At 37.5% G+C, this 18,664-nt stretch overlaps 3 protein-coding genes across 4 annotated transcripts in view; 1 reads left to right on the forward strand and 2 right to left on the reverse strand.

Annotated features, from left to right (window-relative positions):
* Positions 1-18,664, reverse strand: part of LOC104915113 (cytosolic carboxypeptidase 1) — a 131,365-nt gene that overhangs the window by 58,424 nt on the left and 54,277 nt on the right. Inside the window, exons 14-16 of the mRNA XM_010725811.2 lie at positions 18,449-18,662; positions 16,219-16,332; positions 950-1,061 (exon numbers count right to left, since the gene is read on the reverse strand). Of these exons, the coding sequence (XP_010724113.2) occupies positions 950-1,061; positions 16,219-16,332; positions 18,449-18,662 (440 nt within the window). The remainder of the gene's footprint in view (positions 1-949; positions 1,062-16,218; positions 16,333-18,448; positions 18,663-18,664) is intronic.
* Positions 789-10,887, forward strand: LOC100546381 (N-alpha-acetyltransferase 35, NatC auxiliary subunit). Of its 2 annotated transcripts, XM_010725808.3 has the most exons (9): positions 817-920; positions 2,040-2,127; positions 3,379-3,557; positions 5,070-5,206; positions 7,056-7,123; positions 7,382-7,522; positions 8,973-9,095; positions 9,912-9,992; positions 10,556-10,887. In XM_010725808.3, exons 1-9 carry the CDS (start codon positions 916-918, stop codon positions 10,613-10,615), a joined length of 882 nt encoding a protein of 293 aa, XP_010724110.1. In that variant the 5' UTR covers positions 817-915; the 3' UTR covers positions 10,616-10,887. The 2 variants fall into 2 exon arrangements, with proteins under 2 accessions (XP_010724109.1, XP_010724110.1); XM_010725807.1 differs by lacking the exon at positions 2,040-2,127 and having other exon boundaries at positions 789-920.
* LOC104915111 (Golgi membrane protein 1) lies at positions 12,823-18,657 on the reverse strand. Its single transcript, XM_010725809.2, has 3 exons — positions 18,449-18,657; positions 16,219-16,332; positions 12,823-15,916 (listed from the first exon to the last, which is right to left on the reverse strand). Exons 1-3 carry the CDS (start codon positions 18,639-18,641, stop codon positions 15,891-15,893), a joined length of 333 nt encoding a protein of 110 aa, XP_010724111.1. The 5' UTR covers positions 18,642-18,657; the 3' UTR covers positions 12,823-15,890.

Consider the following 18,664-nt stretch of genomic DNA (forward strand, 5'->3'; position numbering starts at 1 on the left):
ACTGAGAGGGGACCTGATCCAGGTTGATAAATATCTGAGGTGTGGCGGCCATAGCGGTGAGGCCAGTCTCTTTTCAGTGGTACGTGGAGACAGGACGAGGGGAAACGGACATAAGCTGCAGCATAGGAAGTTTCGCACGAATGTGCGTAAGAACTTCTTCACGGTGAGGGTGACGGAGCACTGGAACAGGCTGCCCAGGGAGGTTGTGGAGTCTCCTTCTCTGGAGATATTCAAGTCTCGCCTGGACGCCTACCTGTGCGACCTGGTGTAGGGAACCTGCTTTGGCAGGGGGGTTGGTCTCGATGATCTCTAGAGGTCCTTTCCAACCCCTACAATTCTGTGGTTCTGTATTCCCAGACTTTTTCAATAACACTTTCATTAACATTTGATTTTACAAGAAATCTTCACCAACTATCTCTTCACAGGGTAGTTTCGTACCAGAAAAAGTACGTAGTAAAAACTGATTTATTTTTACCTTCTCACTAGTTAAAAAACAAAAGTGAAAAGATTCCTTGTGTTGCAGTGACAGAGCAATGAAAATATCAGAAAATATCAGAAGACATATTTCTTACTCTTAAATCTCTTCCTACAAGAGTCGCTTGTGATCACGTTCCTCAAAGATGCTCACCTAAACCCTTGTTGACTTACATACAGAGAAGTGGGCATTTGCACTGCTCTAGATTGCTTGCTTGCCTGTTAGCTTGCAGGCTTCCTAGGGAGTCTGAAGGACCCTACCTTCTAATGATAGATGTATAAAGCATGCCTAGTACTCCTCCGCAAGGTTGTGTTGAAAAATTAAAACTATGCGTTGTTTCTTTCAGCCGTTCTGTAGTTTGATTCAAATCCATGGACACAACAGAGCTCGTCAGAGAGATAAGCTGGGTCACATTCTAGAGGAGTTTGCCACCCTTCAGGATGAGGTAATGGCCTAGGTAGCAGTCCAGCAAACCTTTCTTTCAAGGCATATTCCTGCCAGATTGGAGCATATGGTATTCGATTATATGTAAACGAAGCAACTCCTCTGTTCTCATGTCTGAAAGAGAACTTCAAAACAAGGATCCCTAAAATTCAGACCAAGAAGCATTTAGGATGAATCCAAATACTTCTTGTTAAATCTGTTGGATGAAAAGGTACTGAGTTTTTGGGGTCTTGTTTGTTTGGGTATTTTGTTTTATTTATTTATTTTAGATTAACTTTGTCGTATCGGTAAACTTTGTGGAAACGTACTATATGTTTGTAATTCAGCAACAGTTCCACTCCTTATACTCTTCTGTCCGTTTTATAAGTTAGTTTGCAAGCTTGTAAGCAGAGACAGATAGGTGAGGCAGAAGTCCATTAGGTTCCTGAATGCACTGCTTCTTGCTGCAGATCCTCAGCATGTCTAGTAGGAACAACAAACTGCTGAATTTACTGCTGGCAGACTGAGAAGGCATACTTAACAACTACCAGTTGTTAACTACCAGTGCTGGCCTTAGAAACAGCGATCATAACTTTGTGAAGTTTGGGGTTTGGTGCAGTATACTGAAAGCAAGTAATAAAAAAAACTTGATTTTAGAAGTTCCAACTTCAGGATGCTTAGCACCCAGCTATGAGGGATTCCTTGGTAGGCATCTGTGGAGGTCAAAGGAGCTTATAAGTGCTGGGAATTATTCAATAACAGTCCTCCAGAATTACAACATTCCATCCCCTATAAAGGGAAAGGGAGGAGGCAGAACAGGAAGCCACCTTTCCTAAATAATGAGCTTCTCTGGATGCTTAAAAGCCAAAAAGAAGCATACAGTCTATAGAAAAGTGGCCTGCTATGCATTAAGGACTACAGAATTGCTAGGGCATTCAGAGTTGCCATCAGGGAAGCAAAGGATCAAGAGTGAAAATTGCCTTAGATGACAGAAATGAGAAGGGTTTCTTTAGTTACATGAGCAAAGTAGAAATGCACAGGGAAGGCATATGCCCATGATAAGCAGAACAGCAAAGCTGGTTGTTAATAATTATGACAAGGTAGAGGTTCTCATTACCTTCTTCACCTGTGTCTTTGCCAGTGTAACTGGAGCCCAGATCACAGGATTCAATAGCTGTAACAGTACAAGTCTTAACCTACAATCAGTGGAGCAAAGCAAGTGTCAAAAGGTACAAGCTACTCCGGGAGAAGTTTTGCCTTGATATAAGAAAGCAGTTTTTTTACAGTGATAACAATCATTACTGCAACAGCCAGTGATGTGATAAAATTCCTATCGCTGTAGGTTTTCAAGGTGCCCTTGAGAAGGATGCTGTATAGTCTCATGTAGACCCCATTCTCCATTAAAGTTTGGACCTGATGATCTCTGGAGGTCCTCTCCCAGTGGAGCTGTTTTGTGATTCTCTGAGACATCTTTGCAAGATGCTTCTGAAAATTCAGATTTATTGCTCTGTAAATTGAAAATGGCTTTCTTTTTGTTAAGTTTTAAAAAAACATATGTGAAGTAAGTAATAGTTATTTAAAATATGTACTCCAGCTTGTTTAGGATTTTTCTCCAGACTGGACAGTAAAAGACTACAGGAAAAGGTAAGTTTTTCTCCTGGGATTGTTTCCTTAGGTAGTCTGAGGTATTGAAATAAAGCATTTTGCATGACCTTCATTCTAAAGAGAACAGTCATTTGGAATTGAGGGAAATTTTATGTATTCTAGTATCTATGAAGATTATTTGCTTGAGAGTTTACTGCAACACTGCAGCAAATGCTGCTGTTTTGAGATGCTCTTTTTTTTTTTTTTTTAATTTTCTGATATGTATAACGAGGTGTTTTGTTCAAGACTACTAGTAATATTTCAACTGTGAGAGACTTCACATCTTCTATACTACTACATTTTAAGACTGAATAGGTCTTATCAATGTTCTAGTTTCTCTGGTGGGCCACAGTGTAAACGTATTTGCATTCCAAACTTAGAAATATAGTATTTCATTGCAGCCAGGTTTAAAAAAATAAAATAAAATGAAGCAGTTGTTGCAAATACAGAAGCACAAGTAGTAGTTTGCTGTATTTTCTGAGTTCCAGTGCTCACATGACTGTTAATAATTTTAAAATCTGAAATTTTAATATGAGGAGAGGTAATGCTGGTTAACAAACTTGCCTCCCTGAATTATTGTATTAAACATTTTTTCCATTCAGTAGAATTTCCTTACACTCATGTGAAAAATGTTTCAGATTTTTACCAGTTCTAGACCATTGACACAACAGTATCTGGAAAAACATTTCTGTTTTAAATTTGGAGCATAACTTTGTTGGCAGCACTTGTATTCTGATTTATTTATTTCTGGGAGAACTTCAATGCACTTTCAGTCTTATATTCTTCCTCTTGTCTATTATTGAATAGTTTGCCTTTGTTTTTCTTTTTTTTGGTAGGCAGAAAAAGTAGATGCAGCACTTCATAGTATGTTACTGAAGCAGGAACCACAAAGACAGCATTTGGCATGCTTGGGCACCTGGGTCTTATATCATAACCTCCGTATTATGATACAATATCTTCTGAGTGGGTTTGAGTTGGAACTTTACAGTATGCATGAATATTACTATATATATTGGTAAGAGAATGCTTTCTTTACAGTTCTTGGGGGAGGGATGCTACCACGGAGTTTTAAATGCAAACATTTAAAAAATGGATTTCAACTCTTTTCTTTCAGTCTTAAGCTGGTTCGAAATGCCATTTTAGTTTCCTGTTCATTAAATTACAAATGGACAAAAAAAATCTGTTGGTCCCTTTTCTAGTTTTACTCATTATTGTACTTCATTTTCACTGAAATAGTAATTGGCTCTCATTTAATCTTCGGAAACTATGTCTTCTAATGAAAATGGGTGGAAAATACACTGATTAACAGAGAGAACAATGCAGGAGGAAGACAATTTTGTATTTTCAGTCTTTGTCCTACTAAGATCATTTTGTTGACCACCTTAGTGTTTTTAAAAAATTCAGTGTTTTAGGTTGTGGCTGTGATACTATGTAAAAATAACATCATATTCCTTAAACATATTTGGTGAGTTATGTGCCTTTACTGAAAATGATCACCCTCTATGAAGTCAAAGTACTTCTTTTTCCCCCACTGTACTTTATCCACATAAAGTTATTTTTCATAGTAGATGACTTGTTCAAATGAGAAAAGATTTTTAAATGTTTCAGTTTTTCAATACAGCAATAAAAATGTAATGTTGATCCTATCTACTATGAAGTACTTCTGTACTCTAGTGGAGGTTTTGGGGGGGGTTGAGTTCGTCGGAGGTTTTTTGTTTTTTTTTGTTTCTAATGAAGTCACCATTAAACTTTTATGTAAGCTGTCATCGTTTTTTTTCTGAGCAGTTAGACAGGTTTACATTACTTGAACTTCAGTGCATTTCATTCTCTTTCTGCTTTGCTTTGTTGATGGTTTTTCCACATTATGTGGGAAAAGTAATACTGCAGATAGGTAGCAGAAGTTTGCAGTATGCTTTCAAGTACTACCTTACAAGTAATACCCAGCTTTCTGTAACTTAGTGTGTTTACCTGCCTTATTTCCCCTTTGTTCTTTTTAATAAAATCACTCATAGTCTGAACTATCAAATCAACTGTTTTATCTTCACACATTAAGTGAAGAAAAAAGAGAAAACCTGTAAATTACACAGTACACAGTAGTTTTTCTCCTGAGTTATAAATTCTTACAGAGCGTTATTTTTTCCTTCATGTGGTCTGGATCTATAATTTCTGTTGTTTTTCTTTAATTCCTTTTGTTCTGAAATATGATTTGTTGGACTGTCTCATGCTCCAGAGGAAATTTCTCTAAAAGAATTCTTTAAAATTTCTCTTCGAGAATGTCACATGTATATAGTGTGGACTTAGCACTTTCCTGTAATAATGCATGAATTTTTAAAGCTTGTAACTTAATAAAATAGAACACAGAATAATTTGTTGTTTTCAGCTGTGCACATTTTTTGATGGATTTAATTGCCCTAAAGTTTGTCCCTGTGAGTAAATTCATTGAGTAAGGCACTTAGCATTCAGTTAGAAAGCATGTATTATGTTTTACACTGTAGTACTTTACAAGGGTATACTGTGTTTTCCACAGGTACCTATCAGAGTTCCTCTATGCTTGGTTGATGTCAACGCTGAGCCGTGCTGACAGCTCTCAAATGGCAGAAGAGAGAATAATGGAAGAACAACAGAAAGGCCGTAGTAGCAAGAAAACCAAGAAAAAGAAAAAAGGTATCTGAGATGTAAAGTGATTTGTTTTTTCTCCTTTTCCTGTGGCCATGTCACATGAAATTAAAAATTGAGTCAGAACTTATGTGAGTGGGAAAAATGTCCTGAAGTTTATGAAGGCTTAAAAGTAAAACATTTTAACTGAAATAATCAATCTCTGCATAAGAGTTTTCCATTTATTATTAAGTAAGTTTTTCAAAAAAATCCAAATCTTATTTGTATTCATAGCTTCACGAGTTGTGTGTGTAGATGCTATGAGATGTAGATAACAGGCCCAGAGCAATTGTCTTTGAAAAATACTACCTTTCCGAAGGAATTATAGACTGTAAAGGTATGCTTTTTGTGACTAGATTCTGTAGCTAGATTCAAAGACCAAGCTTTCCATATATTTCTTTATTTTCTCTTAGTTTTCAGAATGTTTCTTAAGTTTTAGATGTTGAGTTACCCTATTTAAATTCAGTGGTAGCAATCTTGCGCAAAAATTTCTTTTAGAAACTTGGTCTTTCTCTGATGCTTCCATGTGAGAGATAATGAGAATTCCTCTTTCACTATAATAGCAGACTGACTCTCTTCAGAGCAATAAGCATGCCTGCTAAAAAGGCAGCTAGACCCACTCTTAGTATTTAATGTTGCTTTGCCATACCTAAGTGGCTAGTAGATTGTAGTAAATTGGAGTTATCTTAGTACTAACTTTGTGATTGAACACCATGCAGACAATCTACTTCTTTGCTCTCTCTCTCTACTTCTCTGTACCTTCTTTCCTGTTCAAGGAGAACATTTGGATTTGAACAGCCTGAGATAATTTCAGCTGAATTTTCTTTTCTCTGGAAGTTCAGAAAATTTTACACATTGTAAAAAGGTGCCAAGTGGCACTAGTTATACAGTGGAAGCTAAAGGGGAAGTTCAAAGAATATTTTTTGAGTAAAAAATATTTCTTGTTTAAAAAAGCTTTAATCTTCTACTGACTATTGGAATCAATTTATTTCATTGAAGACAATGTAACATTCATGTGATAGTAATTAAGTGTGTCTTGTGATGTTTTGTGTAATCAGGAGCCAAGTGAGCAGGAAAAGTGCTCCTGCTCTTCATGCTCCAGTTGTCTTTCATTATTTACAGTGCAGAAAGTGTAGTCTCTTTCACTGAATAGATCAGTCGGAGTCAGCTAGCTTCTATCTTTAACTTCAGCACAATGTGATGCTGAAACCATTAAACTGAAGTCAGTGCAGAACACTACTCTAATGGACAGAGCAGATGGAAAGGAAGACTAATTCCTGGTCTTAAAATGAGTGCTGAGTGAGTCCATGAGTAATTCTTGCCTTCTTATGAGAGTAAGCAGTGAGATGCAAGAGAATGGTGTACGTTTTGATTTCTGCTATGTGGGTGAGTTATGGCCGTGTTTTAGTGTTCAATTTTGAATTACATTTTTGAATAGAACAGTTGGTACTCAGCACGATTACACATTTCAGTACTTAGACTTATCTATATTTATTAGGAAGAAACAGATGCTGATGATTATCATCGTAAGTGAAATTTCTTCCGTTATTTTCTTGGAAGTACAGTTACATACATTTGCTAATTGCGTGGAAGCTCACAAATACTTCAGGAGGGGTGAGAAAACTTAATTGAAAAGGTGAGAAATGTGTTAGAAACAACTTTCCTGGAATATATGCAATTCAAGAAGCAGTATATTGTAATAGGCTAGTTTAATGAAAATGGGTAATTTGCAGAAGCATTTTAGCTCATCACATAATACAACAAAACATGTCATGTTCGGGCAGTGCTCTTGGAAATAATCTGAAATAAGTTCTCTTGCTTATATGGAATTTAAAAGTTCTTTATCTAAAATTTACAGTTCGCCCTCTGAGCAGAGAGATCACTATGAGCCAAGCGTACCAAAATATGTGTGCTGGGATGTACAAGGTAACTTTTACATGTTTTACTGATCAGTGGCTTCTTTTCGTTTTTAGTGAGAATCAAGTATACATTGCATGCCCTCTTTGTTTTTAGTGGGACTGAAAATGAATTTCAAGTTTTTAATGTGGTATAGTAAATTCTCTACTTGTTTTGCCTCTATCCAATTAGTGCAAAATTATAGCTTTCATCTTGCTTGTGCAAAAGACAATGTAAAGCTAATACTTCTCACACTTCTCACTGTACTCTATCTTTTTTCCTTTTTAGACAATGATTGCATTTGACATGGATGGCAAAGTAAGAAAACCAAAGTTTGAATTAGATAGTGAACAAGTGCGGTATGAGCACAGGTTTGCTCCATTTAACAGTGTTATAACACCACCCCCAGTGCACTACCTGCAGTTTAAAGTGAGTAATTTTAAAATGCAGTACCACTCATGCTTTTGTAAATAATCATTTATTTATGCAGTGTTGTTATAAAAAGAGCACTTAATATCTCAGAGTTTGTATTAAGGCATGTCTGGGCATCCTCAGATAATGAAAGGTGTTCCTGCCCTTGATAGAGGGGTTGAGACTAGAGGATCATAGAATGGCACTGTGATCTTCAAGGTTCTTCCAACTCAAAGCGTTCTTGATTCTTTAAGTCAAAATTGCAGGAAGTTCTAGCTTTACTTATAGCAAAGAAAATTGTTTTAAATTCTTACGAAGACTCTTAGATGCTTGAAAATTGGTCTGCTCTCACAGTTTAAGATGCCTGTGTTGATTTACATGAAAATGAAGTATATTGAAAGTTCATTGACAAACTTGTTTGTGGTAGTTTGTCTAGCATAACGTTTTTATTACTGCAATAATTAGTAGAAAGGAAACAAGGATAAAACTAGATTTCAGTTTTAAGTAAGGGAAGTGGTGGTTGGAAGTGATATGTGAACGTCTGTCTTGTCCAGTCTCATCCTGAATAGTGTTACAGATCAGACCTGCTGTATCTGTGTCTAGTCAAGTCCAGAAAAAATTCAGCGATACACATTCTTCTCTGGAAGACGTGATCCTGTTACTTTTTTTTGTTCCAGTTACTCTGTGGATAACCTGATTCTGGGTTGCACTATCTGCATTTTCTTCTCATGTACAGTCTAAATCTCCCAAGCTGCAATTGATGGTCTTTTCCCCCTGTTAGTCTGCCATTAAAAAGGAGTTTAAGAGAACCCTTATGGCTTGTATTCAACTTAGTGTTCACTGTAACAGTGCTCCTCCTACAGTTGGTGACTAGACTCTAGTGATATGTGGGGTTATTCTGCTTCAGATACAGTGATTTCAAAATTTCACGTTGAACTTCTAGATACCTGTTGGCCAATCTTTCAGTACCAGACAGACCTGTAAAAGCTTAAACTGTAATATATAGTATGCCAGCCACACTCCTTAATTTAGTATCGTGAATAGCTGTTGTGGAAATGAAGACATGGCTTCTTCCTTGTCACTGAAGCTTCAAAATTGTATAAAATGAAGATTTAAGTACTGTGAGTCTTAAACGTTCTTTGAGTAAATACTATTACAACCATTTGGCTTTGTATTTTTTTGTTCCTTTTTTTTTTTTCCCCTGTAATTTTATTCCCTGCTGCACAGGACTAACTAATCAAATGAACGGCAAGTTACTGAGAACAGGTATCATTTTATAGCAAAATTTTATAGCAGTATACAGTGACAATTAAACAATATATTGGTGCTTACTATTTGCCTTTTAAAATAAGTGTTTTTAACTTTACTGCTTTTTCTTAAAATTTATCATTTTCAATCAGGGTAATAAAAATACAACTTACTGGCAACTGATCTTAATGTGTATTTGTATATTTCTTTAATATGCCAGGAAATGTCTGATTTAAATAAGTACAGCCCCCCTCCTCAATCAGCAGATCTCTACATGGCAGCTAGCAAACACTTCCAGCAAGCTAAAATGATTCTTGAGAATATTCCTAATCCAGACCATGAGGTAAGACTAAAATACTGGAAAAATTAGTGTTTGTTAATGATAGAATGTGCTTGTTTTAAGCTGAGTTTGCTTGAGATTCGGGGTACCTTACTCTTCCAAAATTCTGAGTAAAGCTGAATGTTTTTATTAAGGGCTGAATGTTTTTATTAAGGGCTGGTCAGAGGAGCGTAGTGGCGTTTTACACAGCAGTTCATTTCATCACATTTGATAGTGGAATCTGGATTGTTCTCACCATCGTTCCAAGGCTTCTCTCTGCTGAGTATCTTAAATGACAGGCAGCAACGCAGTTCTTGCTTGTATGGTACCTGCTAGTGTCACTTGAAAAACATATCAGTTTTATCAGGAAGTTAACATCTCCACATTCCTAGCTTACCTGGAGCCTGATAATTTTCCCTGAGAGATGGGAAAAATTTTGGCTGGAAAGTAGATTTCAATCTGGCATTTGTTTCCATTTGTTTTTCAATACTAGTTTGTAAACACTTCTTCTCTTCATGTTTGGATCAGTGTATAGGGTAGATACCTAGAGTCTGTCTAAACATTTTTTTGGACAAGTGCCTCGGAATTTGTCATAGTTTTAATAGTCTTTGTACTTAAGCATAGAAGTCAGTGATCTGTTGAACAAATAAAATGTCCCCTTTCTTAAATATTAATCCACTTAATGCAATCCTGAGTAAATTCAGAACTCTTTGATCTCTGGTGAGATATACTGTAAGAGGACTGTAGTATTGTTACAGTATGCAAGTGTGCGTATTATCCTTGAAATGATTTTGAAGTCATATGCTTTCAACTGACAACTACTTGCTGTTTTCTGAATAGGTCAGTCGAATTCTAAAAGTTGCTAAACCCAATATTGTAGTCATGAAGCTTCTGGCGGGGGGCCACAAAAAAGACTCTAAGGTAAGAAAATGCCAGGTTAAATTAATGTGAAATATGTTAGTATATGCAACAATACCATAGCTGCATTAGCAGATTCGGGCCATAGTTACTCTGACTGTCAAAAGAACTGGGAAGTAATAATTCATTTTCCCTTGGAAATAAATATGTTATAATTATTTAAATAAAGAAAACTCTTATGTTTTAAATATCTTTGAAACTAAATTGGAAGGTATGTGTGGGATAACATATACAAAATTAGTCTTCAAGAACAGGAAGGAGTAATTGATATGTGTGCCAGCAACTTGTGAGAAAGCAGCAAGGAGAGTGGCTGGCTTTCAGGATCAGTGGATCAGAGCGGGGAGAGAGGGCCTTCAGACTTTTCTGCTGAAGGGTAGGCACAGAAAAGGAAAAGATGATGCCAAAGAAATGCACTTTACAACTTTGTACCTCCAATCACTGGAGAAATTACTGAAATATCCAGAACTAGGTTGGAGCATTTTTCAGATAGAAAAAATAATCCCATCTCTTTTCTATCTATCTCCTACTGTTGCTTGACTGTATTATTTTTAATGTTTCCCTTCTAGGTTCCTCCAGAATTTGACTTCTCTCCTCATAAATATTTTCCAGTTGTGAAGCTTGTTTGAAAGATGAGACTTTGTTAGGATACCTGAAGCAAAATCAGGTACCAGCAGTAGGATTGAATATCTAGTAATGTACCAGCTGAGTGGGATTTCTGGGATAAAAGTGCTGATTTATGGAATATCTTTAGCCTGCCTTCTTTAAATGAACTGAATGACAACTGCTGTTTTAAAGTGGTGTTTTATAATGTTACACAGGTGAAGCTGATTTTAATCAACTGTACTGTTGAAAAATGTTGTACCTTCTTTGATTTAAATAAAGACTTAATCAAAAATTACTTCTATGAGTGAGCCGTGTCAGAAAATGGTGTTTAAAGACATAACACTCATTACTGAATAAAAATAATGCTCTACAGTATTATGTCTGATAATACACATAACTGAGCTGCTGCAGTTAGAATCAGCTTCCATTCTTTTGCCTGAACTGCATTGCATTTTGCAAGTAGAATGGCTGAATTCCTTTCTTGCCAAGTCCAGTCAATTAAAACAAACTTTATAGAAATTAAAAGCAGATGAAAAGTAGACTTATACATTTAGCTCCCATTGCACTGTATTCAGTGATTTTGTTTCAATTTTGTCAGTTATCTTGGAGCATTTTGCCTCAAATGGGTGAAGTGCCCTTGAAGACAGGGAAGAAAAAACAATGGAGTAGAACACACAAGTTGAGATGAAAACTATTTGCTAAGACAGAAAAGGAAGGAGAAAAATAATAGTGATGATAATTATATATAAAATGAGATTACTTTGGAAATGAGTCCTGTTGTCTGACTCAGTTCTTTCTGGGGGGTCACCCTTTCCAAGACACAGAATAGATGTTTCCAGACAGCCATTGGTTGGTTCCACCATTATAAGCTTGTGGCAATTGCCATGGCAGCTTTGTGGGAGTGCAATATAATCTGCCTGCCAAATGCAAAGTCTTGCACCTAGGTCAGGGTAATCTCAAGCACTAATACAGGTTGGGCTGAGAATAGCTTGAGAGCAGTCCTGAGGAGAAGGATTTGTGAGTGTCAGTTGATGAAAGATTCAACGAGCCAGTAATATGTGCTTGCAGCCCAGAAAGCCAACCGTATCCTGAGTTGAATCAAGAGAAATATGACCAGCAGATTGAGGGAGATGACTCTACCTTTCTACTCTGCTCTCATGAGACCCCCACCTGGAGTACTGTGTCCAGTTCTGAAGCCTCCAACATAGGGAGGACATGGAATTGTTGGAGTGGGCCCAGAGGAGAGCCATGAAGGTAATCAGAGGGCTATGTCCTCTGCTATGAGGACAGGCTGAGAGAACTGGGGCTGTTTGGCCTGGAGGAGAAAAGACTCCAAGGAGACCTTATAGCAGCCTTCCAGTATCTGAAGGCAGCCTATTGGAAAACTAGGAAGGGATTTCTTATAGGGGCATGTAGCATGGCTTTAAACTGGAAGAAGGTAGATTTAGACTAGAAGTCAGAAGAAATTCCTTACTGTGAGGGTGGTGAGACACTGGGACAGGTTGCCCAGTGAGGTTGTGGATGCCCCCTCCCTGAAAGCATTCAAGGCCAGGCTGGATGGGACGTTGAGGAACCTGGTCTAGTGGGAGGTGTCCCTGCCTATAGCAGGTTGGAACTAGGTGATCTTAAAAGATCCCTTCCAACCCAAACCATTCTATGATTCTGTGATTATTATTATATTATTATTATAGAAATAATTCACCCATATGTTGCCAGTCCAGATCTACCTGAACTACAATCCTAGTGGCCCAGTCCACCTGCTGGTTGTTTGGGTGTTCAGTGACACAACTCTTGGGTACGTGGGCATCTACATAATGTACTTTTACAGTTAGTTTCTCTACTTAAGTAGCAATATCTTTCCCCAGTGCAGTGGTCCTTTGATGAACTATACTACCTAGTCTTTCTTTGAACATAAAAGCTATTTTTCCAAGTTTACTTTGCTGGAAAGGGCAAAGCTTTGGTTTAAATGCACCGTGGCTTCCTGCATAGTGATGAGCTTTTGGCCATGTAGGACACTCCTTTCTGTTTCTCATCATCTATCTTTGCCCTGTGAAGTAATCACACTCCATCGCCTAAGCAACAGCACTGGAAAGCTAGAACAGGAAAACAACAAAAATACATTGAACTGGAACACCCCACATGTCTGCCAGCAATTTGAATCTTCATGGAATAAGCAACCCTCAACACACACTTAGCACAGACGTGAAAAAGGAGATTGCATACCCCTTCATGTTTGCTTATCATCTTGATTTATAGTTGATTTATTTACTTGAATGCTTCTACATCATTGCCAGAGGAACGGAAATGCCAGAACATGTAGTTGCAGAAATGTCCAACTGGTGGTACTGTAGGCCACTAAAAATTCACCTTTTGCTACCTTGTTGTAAGCAATTATAGAAATCCTTCCAGTCTTCAAAATCTTTAACTGCATACCAGTGGCTCAGGAAAAGCTTTCCGTATTTCTCCAAAAGATGCAGCAAATAAGAGAGACACCAAGTAAATTCCACAATGTTCACAGAACTCAAAAAACTTGAATGATCATCTTTTCCATTTTCATTAACAATACAAGTGTATCAACAGTACAGAATAAGGTAACAGACATTAGAGAAGACTCTCTTTATTTTAAAATGCATACTTAAATGGACCAGACTTTGTAAAAAACAGTGGGGACAAGTGTGAATTTAAGCCCAGGAAAATTAGACAAGCAGCTTCCCCACCCTCATGCACATAAAAAAATTGGTGATAAACATTTTGTTAATCACAGTTCCAAGTGAATATTGTTTTGTTCAACTACATTAAGTAAGTCCTTTAAAGTTCCATATAGTAGACACAACAGTCCCTTGTCTATTAAAAATTTATGACCCCAGGTACATTCTTGTAGCACTTGAAGCTACTGAGAGTAGGACATTATTCTGCTATGTTTATGAACATTGCTTTGACACAGGTTTTCAGCCTTCCACTGTAAGAGGTACAGCAATTGTGCTTTGCATAAAGGAGGTCGTGTTTACAGGAAGGACGCCACCTATCTGGCTACCAAGAAGCCCAGCCAGGTTTTAGGCACTGTACAGAAATGCTGCCAGCTATTTCCTAACCCCAAGAGTGGTTGGACTCTGCCACAGTGTTCCTTGACAGGTTGTTGGTGCCCCATATCTGTCAGTGTTCAAGAGAATTTGGGCATGCCCTCAGTAATATGCTTTAACTTTCTGTTAGCCCGAAAGTGGTCAGGCAGTTGAACTATTCTAAAAGAATTCTCTGGCAATATATTAATTGCATTAAGGAACTGTGGGCTTTATTCAGGATTTTAGGAGTTTCAAGTTCAAGTATTTGTTCAACTTGAACACAGCATTTCACTGTACATTTCATAGTGTTAAAATGTACAGTTCTGCAATCAGAAATTCCTGATTAACTTAATCTCAGCTAAATAACAGTTTACAGATTAAGTCCTAAAATCATGCTCACTCTACTCTGAATACATGTAAACATTCTGATGCCAAAGCATACCATGTTTTACAAAAGATAAAGCAAAAGAACCAGCAATACAGAAATATCCCCAAGTTTTTCAACATCTGTCATTTAGAAGAAATGCTCGTATATCCTCTACTGCTTAAAAATATTTGCTTTCACTGTTATTACTGACTGCAATAGTCCAGCACTGTAAAATCTGACTTAAATGGTGATAATACACAGTAGAAAGTAACTCAGTAACAGAGGGTAGTTCTTCTTTCAATTCATGTCACACTTGGCAAGTCTGTCAGTGAACCATTTGATGGCTCCTGCTTCTTTTGCTAAATGACAACTCTGAATGACAAACAAAAAACAAACAAACAAACCAGCCCTCTATTTGCACATTTAGGCATCTTAAGGTACAGGAGTAGTTAACTAACGCATTTAAAGAATGATACACTATAACTTTATGATATGAAGTACATTAAGAGAAAGCCATGATAAATTTCTGTATTCTTAAATGAAACTGTTGGTTGGGAAGTCATTTGTGTCTGACTTCTCCCATACTATCATGTGGCTGTTGGTTCATATTCATGGAGACTGCTCCAAACATGGGGGCTGGTCTTAAAAGCAGACAAATGCAATCTTCAAAACAGTTGGCTACAAGCAACAAAGGTGAGATTTGAAGTTAAAAGGTGTTTCAGTGGCAGCCATGCATATTCTAGGCTCTCCAGAGTGAACTAGTTCAACAAGCTGCAGAAAATTCAAAGACTACAGAATAACAACAACATGATAATAAAGTGCTGTGTGTAACACAGCACATCACATCAACTACTGTTTCAACTGTGGGCAATAAAATGCACAACCTGGTCCGCCTTCTTCAAAAGTCCATCAGAGAAGACATTTTTTGACAGCTGAATCTGCTACTCCATAAGGCAGGCATTTCCTTTCTACTCTTCAGTGAAAGATACTGTTTCAGCAGAGGGATGACAGAAGTAGCACAACCCTGCCGAAGGCCTATCACATCACAAGTTCAGAAGTCAGTCTGACTGATCTCTGCATAAGCTAGTGGCACCTCTAATTTTGTGAAGAGACATCCAGTAAGGCTTTCAGGAAACGCTCCTGCTAATCTCTTAAGAATATTCTATTACTAGAATCTATTTTTAACAGAAAACCTAGGAATAAAACCAGGACAGCTATTCATTCCTGGTACAGATTATGTAAGCTAGAAGTTTCATTTATGAAATAAAGGAAAATATATAATGCCATGTCATATCTCAGAATTACAATCATCCTCTCTGAGTTCCATCCACATTGCAGTAAAATAATGTCAGAAGTGGCATGAGAGCAGACTGCAGCACAGGACATTTTTCATGTTTCCCGTATTTTGCCAAAGTAAGTTAGCTCCTCACTCTTAAAACTAAGATGAGGATTTCTCTACTGCACTGCTCAGGAGAAAATTTCATCTTTGCCAGAGGACTCTTTCCCACCTACCACCAGTCCATGCATAATGTTATTGTAGCATGACTATACATGTCAGCTGACTTCAAAGTTACTACGGTGCTTGTTAGCTGTTTTTTATTTTATAATCAGGAGGAAGAAAAGTCTCATTGCAGAGGTCACACTGCCTTAAAACAAGCCTTGAGATATATAATTTTTTCACCCCGAAACCGTACTAAAACTTCACAACAAACTACTTCATTTGAGCCTTTATCAAAGCCTCAAAAAGATAATCAAACATTCTTAAATCACTTTGCTCTGGCCATTGCTGCGTTTACAGGAAGAGTTGATTAAGATGCATCATGAATTTCCCTTGTTCACAGCCTCTGTGTTCCAGTTTGGTCAAGTGGTTCTTCATATTTTTTCTTGAGAATTTTGACCTAATAAGGAAGAAAGAAAAAGGTACAGAAATCTCTTTAAGACTCAGGAGTGATAGGTCCAGAAAATTTTGAAGGGACTGTTAGTGCTGAACAGTAAAGCTGCACATACTCCCCCTCTCCACCATTTACTAAAAAGTAGCTTCAGTAATGCTATGTAACAACACATCATACTCAACAGTAGGGAAAACTGGCTAAGAAAGAGGAATTACCTATCTGAACCTGTTAAAGTATAAAACTCAAAATATCATCATAGTACTTTGCAGCATATACTGCTTCAAGTAAAATATTCTTTGTTTATTTACCAGTTTCAATGCCTGCAAGTGCAGCTTGCTTGTCTGTTTCTGATTCAGCTTCATTCTCATCTAAATTGTAGTCAACATCTTTGTCTTCATTCAGTGCTTCACGTGCTTGTTGGTCTGGAAAAACATTACAGTTAATTTGTTTTACACAGCAAAGATAAGTACTGCAAAAGAATCTATGATATAATTTATTTTGCTGGTGAGTGAGTTTCTGTTTAGAGAGTGAGTTTTAATATCTTTCCTTCAGAATAGAAAACCTTTGCTGTCAACATTGTATTAAGAGCTAGATAATAATCTTTGGGAATTGGAAGTGTAACAAAGTTCAGCCAGCATGTAAGTGGACAAAAGAAAAGCATTAAGCAATTTCACAATACATTAAGTGACATCTAAAGAAGAGTAAGACTTGAAGATTATACTGAAAACCTGACTATGGTGTTGCTTTTAAATGCGTTAACACTTCCTTTGAAAGGCATCTCAGATACCCCCTCCTTATTTTGGCTTGTGGATAAAGCTTTGAAGATGGCATGAAATGAATATATGAATATACTAACTTGGCCTTAAAATGGTTTTCTATAAATGATTTTCTTCACTCTGACACTGTCCTGCCCCACATGGCTTCATCTTGAGCAAATTTCACTACCTTAAAATTTCTTAGTATAGATTGTTCAGAAGAAAATTACTTCTGACTGCAAGAACCCTACCTTTACTTTTTCAGTTAGTCAGGCAGAGAAACCATAATGATCAGTTAAGAGAAGAGTCTCTGGTTCTCAAGAAGGAGAACCCTAAACAACAACTGATTAGAGGAAGGCTTGAAAAATTTTAGCATTATATTGTACACGTTTAAAACATCAAAAATACTTTCCAGTAATAGACCTAACTGTCTCAAGCTTTTAAAACTAGCTTTAAATGAAAAACAGAGAATGCTTATAGAATGTAGAAGAAGTCCACTTCTGCTTCCTTACAACCAAAGGAATCCACACCATAAGGTATATTATTTTTGCTGAACAATCAAGCCTAAAGAATATTGTGCTGTTCCTGGATTCAGAGAACTCTGACCTTCCACAGGCTGCACTGCAGGGCTTTCTCCTGCACTAGTTGTTGGATGATTTCGCTATCTGGTTTTCTATACCTCAGTTAAAATGAAACATTTGGCTTGTATAGTCACATCTCATTGGAGAACTGCCTGCTCTGGTACGTATCTTTTGGTGCAGTTGGAAAAGTGTTACTTTGGCAGTGCAGATGAGACAGATTACTTATCCTTGCCAAATTATCTACTCTACTAATATCATATAATAATGCATTATATAAATGCATTCATTGGATTATAGAACATAAAGAGTACTACTTCTTGTTTACTGTCCATGCTACTGATTCTGCTTTGCATCAATACACAAGGAGCGTACACATTTCCCCATTCAGAAGAGCTGGTAGTGAGGTAATTAGGATAATCTGGTGGAAGATGGAAGACAAGCTGGAATAAGTACGGAAATAGCAAGAAACTGATCCTTCATAGCGCTGCAAGCTTCTACTGCATCAGAAAATTCTACTTTGTTCCGTGGAAAAGTTGCTAATAACCACAATGTTAGGAGCACCAGCCTGCACACATGAATTAAAGCCCACCTAAGATGGAGTTCCTCAAGTTGCCTGGTCCAGATTCTGGTCAGATTTAGACATCACATCAATACTCAGCATGGTACAGACATGGTCACACATGGTAGAACCAAAAAACTGGCACCTTTGCCAGTAACTTCCAATTTGCAGTTTTGCTGACTCGCAATAATAAACTTCAGATACCTGAAGTCTCAAGCAAAGGTTTGTTCATGCCAACATATTTTGAAATGGGTAGCTATAAACTGACAATCTACAAAATATTCTATCCATCAATGCTTTGTATGCACAGTATGTTGCATCCTTTCCAAACATGTCATATTCTTACTAAGTCCCAATACTGAAAGGTTTCTGAGAGTGAAGTCCCCACATTGTCTGCCTTGTGCAGACAATGGAGAGAAGGACAGAACAGCTAGAAAAGTGACGCACGGGAATCCAGACTGGAAGCTCCACATTGCACAAACAGAAACCTCAGTCATTATCCACTTGACTGTGAAGGAGTGCTGAGGATTGATCTTTAGCCTCTCACTTACGAAGCCTTGCATTAAGTCTAGCTAACCTCCACCACTATTTCAGAAATGATGCCCTTTATTCCCTTTCTTTCAGTGTGCAAGGTGTTACTAACCAGCCTGTCCAGGAGGCGAGTCACTCTGCTTAGCATCATAGTTGAGGAGCTGCTCCCTCTCCACCTCCTCGTCAGCAATCTGTTGTGCAGCTGGCTGTGGTGCCTCTTGCTCAGCTATGTTTTTTCCATCTTCAGCTGGATTCAGTTCTTTCTCTGACTCAGGGGGCATCTCCTTATGGCCTGTGCCAGCCATAGCCAAACCCTGTGGGCGTTTCT

The sequence above is a fragment of the Meleagris gallopavo genome, chromosome Z (assembly GCF_000146605.3).
Source record: "Meleagris gallopavo isolate NT-WF06-2002-E0010 breed Aviagen turkey brand Nicholas breeding stock chromosome Z, Turkey_5.1, whole genome shotgun sequence".
Classification (NCBI taxonomy): domain Eukaryota; kingdom Metazoa; phylum Chordata; class Aves; order Galliformes; family Phasianidae; genus Meleagris; species Meleagris gallopavo.